The sequence below is a fragment of the Pinus tabuliformis genome, chromosome 6 (genome assembly GCF_031772625.1).
Source record: "Pinus tabuliformis cultivar Carrire ecotype Pingquan chromosome 6, CPIR1, whole genome shotgun sequence".
NCBI lineage: Eukaryota > Viridiplantae > Streptophyta > Pinopsida > Pinales > Pinaceae > Pinus > Pinus tabuliformis.
Window position 1 is genome coordinate 915,360,812 of NC_142292.1, and position 6,014 is coordinate 915,366,825.

General features: G+C 38.5%; 1 protein-coding gene across 4 annotated transcripts; it reads right to left on the reverse strand.

Moving 5' to 3' along the window:
* Nucleotides 1-872: 872 nt before the first annotated feature.
* LOC149261923 (glycerophosphodiester phosphodiesterase GDPDL4-like) lies at nucleotides 873-5,366 on the reverse strand. Of its 4 annotated transcripts, XM_089423052.1 has the most exons (5): nucleotides 4,503-5,366; nucleotides 3,547-3,656; nucleotides 2,863-3,367; nucleotides 1,697-1,738; nucleotides 873-1,544 (listed from the first exon to the last, which is right to left on the reverse strand). In XM_089423052.1, exons 1-5 carry the CDS (start codon nucleotides 4,519-4,521, stop codon nucleotides 1,192-1,194), a joined length of 1,029 nt encoding a protein of 342 aa, XP_089279178.1. In that variant the 5' UTR covers nucleotides 4,522-5,366; the 3' UTR covers nucleotides 873-1,191. The 4 variants fall into 4 exon arrangements, with proteins under 4 accessions (XP_089279178.1, XP_089279186.1, XP_089279174.1 ...); XM_089423060.1 differs by lacking the exon at nucleotides 3,547-3,656; XM_089423048.1 differs by lacking the exon at nucleotides 4,503-5,366 and having other exon boundaries at nucleotides 3,547-4,496.
* Nucleotides 5,367-6,014: the final 648 nt, after the last annotated feature.

Consider the following 6,014-nt stretch of genomic DNA (forward strand, 5'->3'; position numbering starts at 1 on the left):
GCGGATCTTAAATTCGACAAGTTTATTTATGCTGGTCTCTGTAAGATTACAGTCTTCATTAGGATTTATTTTCATGGTAACTGACATGGTTGTAGAGGAACATGTCAGTCGACCTGTGTTAATGTTATACATAATGCAGAGGAAGAAAATCTTATACATCGTGAGCCATACAAACTGTGTAGAGCCAGAGATGCATCTATATATGTACAACAGACAATGAAACACATATGTACAGAGAATCCTACTAGGTCGTAGAGGAACAATGTCTGTATGTCAACATGATCACTGATGAATGGATAAACATTGTGCAGTCTATAAGAGATATACACCGAAACCAATAGCAAGGTCCCTTGAGAAATGAAGATCAAAACAGAGAGACTTCCTGACAAACTTTATATGCTAGAACAAATTCGTATGTCAAGATTTCCTTGATTTGTACAGATTGAGAATTTGATTGTCAAGACATGATCAGTCATAGAGAGTAACTGAGCTTATCATGTCAAAATACATATCACTAGAATTGTGATGCCATACATATCTGAGTACTGACATCATTCATAAGCTTATAAGGCGGCCAAATTGGCAATGACTGCCAACTGCAAATGTGTATTTCAGTAAGGAAGTATCATTCAGAAACCTAAACTTTCCAAGCCCAAAATAATAGCTAATGCCTTGACCTTTAACAAGTGGACACAGAGACCCTTATACCCAAAATTTTCTCTCCAGTCGAAACGTGAAGGAACCATCAATCATTTATGCGAAATAATGAAACGATAATCAAACATTCTAACTGTTTATTTCTGTTATAGAAGAATCAATCAGAAACCCTAGAAGTCTAAAATAACGGCCGGGCCATCTTCAGGGCTGCTACCTTTACAGTTAAACCCAAAATGCTTTCATTTCTTTATGCAAATAGAGGTTTGAGAAATAATAAGGAGATCAATCAAACACTCAGTCTATAGACCACCCTTCCTTTGTAATGAACACAAAGGTGCTGAGATCGAAGCTATACATGGCAATGGCACACAAAGACGAAGGCAAGCTCCTAAAGCTGTTTCTGAGAAGGGCAGGGTAAATCAATGTCGAAGGATCCCAAAACGGTAAATCTTCCTGTGGCATGCTAGCGTATTCTATGATCACTGGATAACAGATCACTACTCCGTATTTTATGCAAATATATGAGTCTAGATATCAGCAACAATCTATTATTATAAAAATGCATACATTACGTGTCAAGCTTTGAATTTCATTCCATGTGAGATCAAACGTGAAGATGCCTGGCTGGTTATTTGGGGTATCTAGCACCATTTTGTTGATGCCTGGTACGGTTGTTAAGCGAGATGGATAAAACACTGAATTTGATACGATATTTGTTCCTATCATAAGGTCTGGTGATTCCCTACAGATAGGAACACCATCTTTTGTTATTTGAACAGAGCAATCAATGTAGTCAGCTCCATCTCTTATTGCAGCCTGATAGGCAATATCCGTACAACCTGGGTAGTCACCGCTAGCTCCATTGTGAGAAATTATTAATGGTTTTCCTGGAACCACCAGTTGAAGCACAGTTAATGTTAGCAGTCCATGTACAGTACTCCAGAATTTCAATATTTCCAGCAGCAACTATATCAGAGAGCTAAACGACGCAGTTAAAAAATGACTAAAAGGCAAGCAGGATATGAAGTGAACTGTGCACCTGCTTTGGAGGATGTACTGACATTGCTCTGAGCATAGCAAGCTGTATTGTCATTAATCCACAGAAATCCAGTTAGGTTATAGTTTTAAGAATCTTGATCAACAAAGAAATATATTCAGAAAGAGATACATACTTATTATTATAAAAACATTCTGGCCTTGACAGACATAAGAAGAATTATAGCCCTACATGGGTAGGGGATTGTACAAATTGATGGAGGTTAAGTAGCAAGAAAGCCATACCTATAGCCTCTGACGCTGTTACAGAGAAATCGGTTAGGATGCCATCAACTGTGAAATTCTTGTTGTCCACGAATTGAAGATATTCCCTTATTGGATCATAGTTATAGCTCATGCCATATTCATCATTGGCAAAATTAGCAGCAAATATTTCCAGCCCTGCAGAGTGTGCATCTTGTACAATACTTGTAGGTGCTTGTAAATATAAGTTTGTACCGACAGGCCAAATGTAGTCCTTTGGAACCATGATTCCAGCAGCAAATGTCTTCACAAAACGAGGGAACCATATGTTGCATTCGTTGATGGGTCCACATCTTCTTTGCCCAGAAGCATCAGTATTAGCTTTGTCTTGGTTTTTCTAAATTGTGGTGCAATGGCTTGCAAAAACCCAACCTCGGTGGAAGAAATGTAGTTCAAAGTCATTGATTTTGATAGAGATATCACAGATGATGACATGCTTAAGTTATGTTTTTCATAAAACATGGAGTACTGCCACATATCAAGAAAAATTTAAGTATCAAAGATGATGAAAAGAAACAAAACAGAGCATAAGAGAAATCATTCAAAACTACACCCACAAAAGAATCTTGGTACTTTCTAGAAAAAGAATCACTAAAAGTCCACAACTGCGAAATGGAACATTAGATGTGGGCATTAGAAATATATACCTGTACATTCAACCAAAATGCACCGGGTTGATATTGACTTATGTTTTCCTCATAGCAAGCTGTATTGTCATTAATCCACAGAAATCCAGTTAGTTTATAGTTTTAAGAATCTTGATCAACAAAGAAATATATTCAGAAAGAGATACATACTTATTATTATAAAAACATTCTGGCCTTGAAAGACATAAGAAGAATTATAGCCCTACATGGGTAGGGGATTGTACAAATTGATGGAGGTTAAGTAGCAAGAAAGCCATACCTATAGCCTCTGACGTTGTTACAGAGAAATCGGTTAGGATGCCATCAACTGTGAAATTCTTGTTGTCCACGAACTGAAGATATTCCCTTATTGGATCATAGCTATAATTGTAGCTCATGCCATATTCATCATTGGCAAAATTAGCAGCAAATATTTCCAGCCCTGCAGAGTGTGCATCTTGTACAATACTTGTAGGTGCTTGTAAATATAAGTTTGTACTGACAGGCCAAATGTAGTCCTTTGGAACCATGATTCCAGCAGCAAATGTCTTCACAAATGTTAAATTTTTTACGAGGGAACCATATGTTGCATTCGTTGATGGGTCCACATCTTCTTTGCCCAGAAGCATCAGTATTAGCTTTGTCTTGGTTTTTCTAAATTGTGGTGCAATGGCTTGCAAAAACCCAACCTCGGTGGAAGAAATGTAGTTCAAAGTCATTGATTTTGATAGAGATATCACAGATGATGACATGCTTAAGTTATGTTTTTCATAAAACATGGAGTACTGCCACATATCAAGAAAAATTTAAGTATCAAAGATGATGAAAAGAAACAAAACAGAGCATAAGAGAAATCATTCAAAACTACACCCACAAAAGAATCTTGGTACTTTGTAGAAAAAGAATCACTAAAAGTCCACAACTGCGAAATGGAACATTAGATGTGGGCATTAGAAATATATACCTGTACATTCAACCAAAATGCACCGGGTTGATATTGACTTATGTTTTCTGGTCGAAGCAATGGATATAAATTGTCAAATGCATAAGAGCGGGATTGGATTGACTGAATTGCTGCAAAAAATTGAAGCATGAGATTCTTGTAATTATTTAAATTCATCAAAATCAAGAAATCCCACTACGAAAGTATAGATTCCCCTTTTTAAATCTCCATCAACTATAATATCTATTTGACCTTGGCTATGAAAAGGTCACACTAAGTATTTTCTGTTATTATAAGAGGGCCTCGGAGAGCCGGTTAAAATAAACCTGGACCATGGCATTACTGCATGCAAATAGTAGGCTCGAATTTGGCGTTTCGATCATTCCTATGAAATCTTTAACTGAATTGCACAATGCACCGACATTAAGATCAGAGTCTCTCTCAGAAAATTACGCCAGGTAAAAGAAACGAACATAAATACTGGCTTAAAATTTAAAGATTCACACCAGGAAAAACGTGAACACGAATATTTCTTTACTAGTCACTGTAACTGTGATCCAAATCAGAGAGACCCAAACTTCTTTCTGTTCCTTGTCACTGCAACTGTGTCTAGCCCTAAAGCTCTTCGTTGCTCCTTGTGAACACGAATATTTTCGATTCTCAAATGGACATGAAAATTTAAAGATTCTTTCCAGTAAAATTAAAAGAATTTTGCCAGAAAAGACACGAATACGAATATTTTCGATTCTCAATCTGACTTGAGAATTTAAAGATTCTTCAGAGTAAAAAAATCGGTTCTCGTACCGAACTGAAATTTTAAAATTCTTTCCAGTAAAATTTAAAATTAAAGTCAAATGGACTGAGAAAGAAAATCTACAGGTGAATTTGTAAAACAGCTTTAAAGGCAATGCAAGGGCATTTTCAAAGCACCGCAAAGTTACGTCCAAACCAGGAATTTAAATCATGCCGCAGTTCACCTTCTTTTCCATTACGCATACTCCAACTGTGATTCTGGAGGGGGAATCGCCCGCATCCATCCCCATCTTTCGCAATTCCACAGATTCGAAACAACAACTTGAATCCTCTGTTGTTTCTGCAGCTGGTGCCTTCGCATCTAAAGGCCCTTCCCTGATATTAACAGTATATAACACTATAAAAAGCCAACCCTCGAAAAAATTAAGAGAACCTCAGGGATTTTGTGGACAAAATTGATGAAACCACACCCGAGAAGCCAACCCTCGAAAAAATTAAGAGAACCTCAGGGATTTTGTGCAGAAAATTGATGAAACCACACCCGATTTAGTAAAGGAGGAAGAGGCCTTTTAGAAGGGAAGAAATCGCGCGTAAACCTGTTATGAGAAAGGACGCAAGGAGTAGCATTATAACGCTCCAACAATGAAAATATATGAAAAAGGGGAAAACAAAATTTTATAACCAATTTAATATATAATATAAAATTAAGTTTCAATTATTTATAATAACAACTTCGCTTACATGCATTTTGACAGATGTTGTCTTGCTTGCTCTTGAGGCTCAGCTTGTACTCCAGGGAACGGCCTCCCACTTCCTGAACTTCGAAAATGAGAAAGAAGACGTGTGGCCTTGAAGCCTCAGTACCCGCAACGAAGGTGTCGTCTGCTGCACCAGCCATGCCCATGGAGGCTCAGTATGCGCCGAGCAAGTGACATTTGCGTTGTCTTCGTAAGTTCTGTGACGGCTGTAAGCACTTTTAGCAAACACTGTGTCAGTCTGGTCTCTGGTTCAAAAGCCAGCAACTAGCAGAACAGTGACTGAAGTTGATGTTAGTGAGATTTGTGTTATATTCGTAAATTCTGCCTCTGTGTCACAGCTTCTGGTACTGTGCTTCACTCTGTTCGCTGTTCGAACAGCTTGTACCACAAGCTTTGAAGAAAAAAAGTGAAAAAGAAAACGAGCAATGGCTATGCCCAGTTCAGCGACTGCCGGTGGCGCACAAATGGTTCCGGCAACCCCTTCTTTTGCCGGAAAGTTTGACATTTTGAGGCGACCCGGCTTTGGCAATTCTGGACAGCCTATTTCCCTCTTGGCAAATCATTAGGGTTCGGTTTCAGAACAAGGAGTTGTTCCATGCCTCTGTGTCAGGGCTTCTGGTACCGTGCTACGACTAGCGGTGGTGCATTCTCCACTGCACCCTGCAAATTATTAAGCGATACATATTTTCTCCACGGCAACCTGCAAATCATTAAACAGGAAGAGAGCCATACTATATTATTGAGCTGGGTAATACTTGGCTTAACTGCAAGAATGCTCAGAAATGTAACAATAGCAGCTATAGGTGACTGGTTCGCTGGCTCAGAAATGAAACAATGTAGGAAAGAGTAACTGCTTCCATGACGATTGGATCATGAAAGAATTTTCGAAGGCATGCAGAAACCGGAGGAGACTGCATGTGTATAGATACTTCCAAAGTGGAGGGATCTTGTCTCGGCGTTGGAGACGAGAGCTGCTAG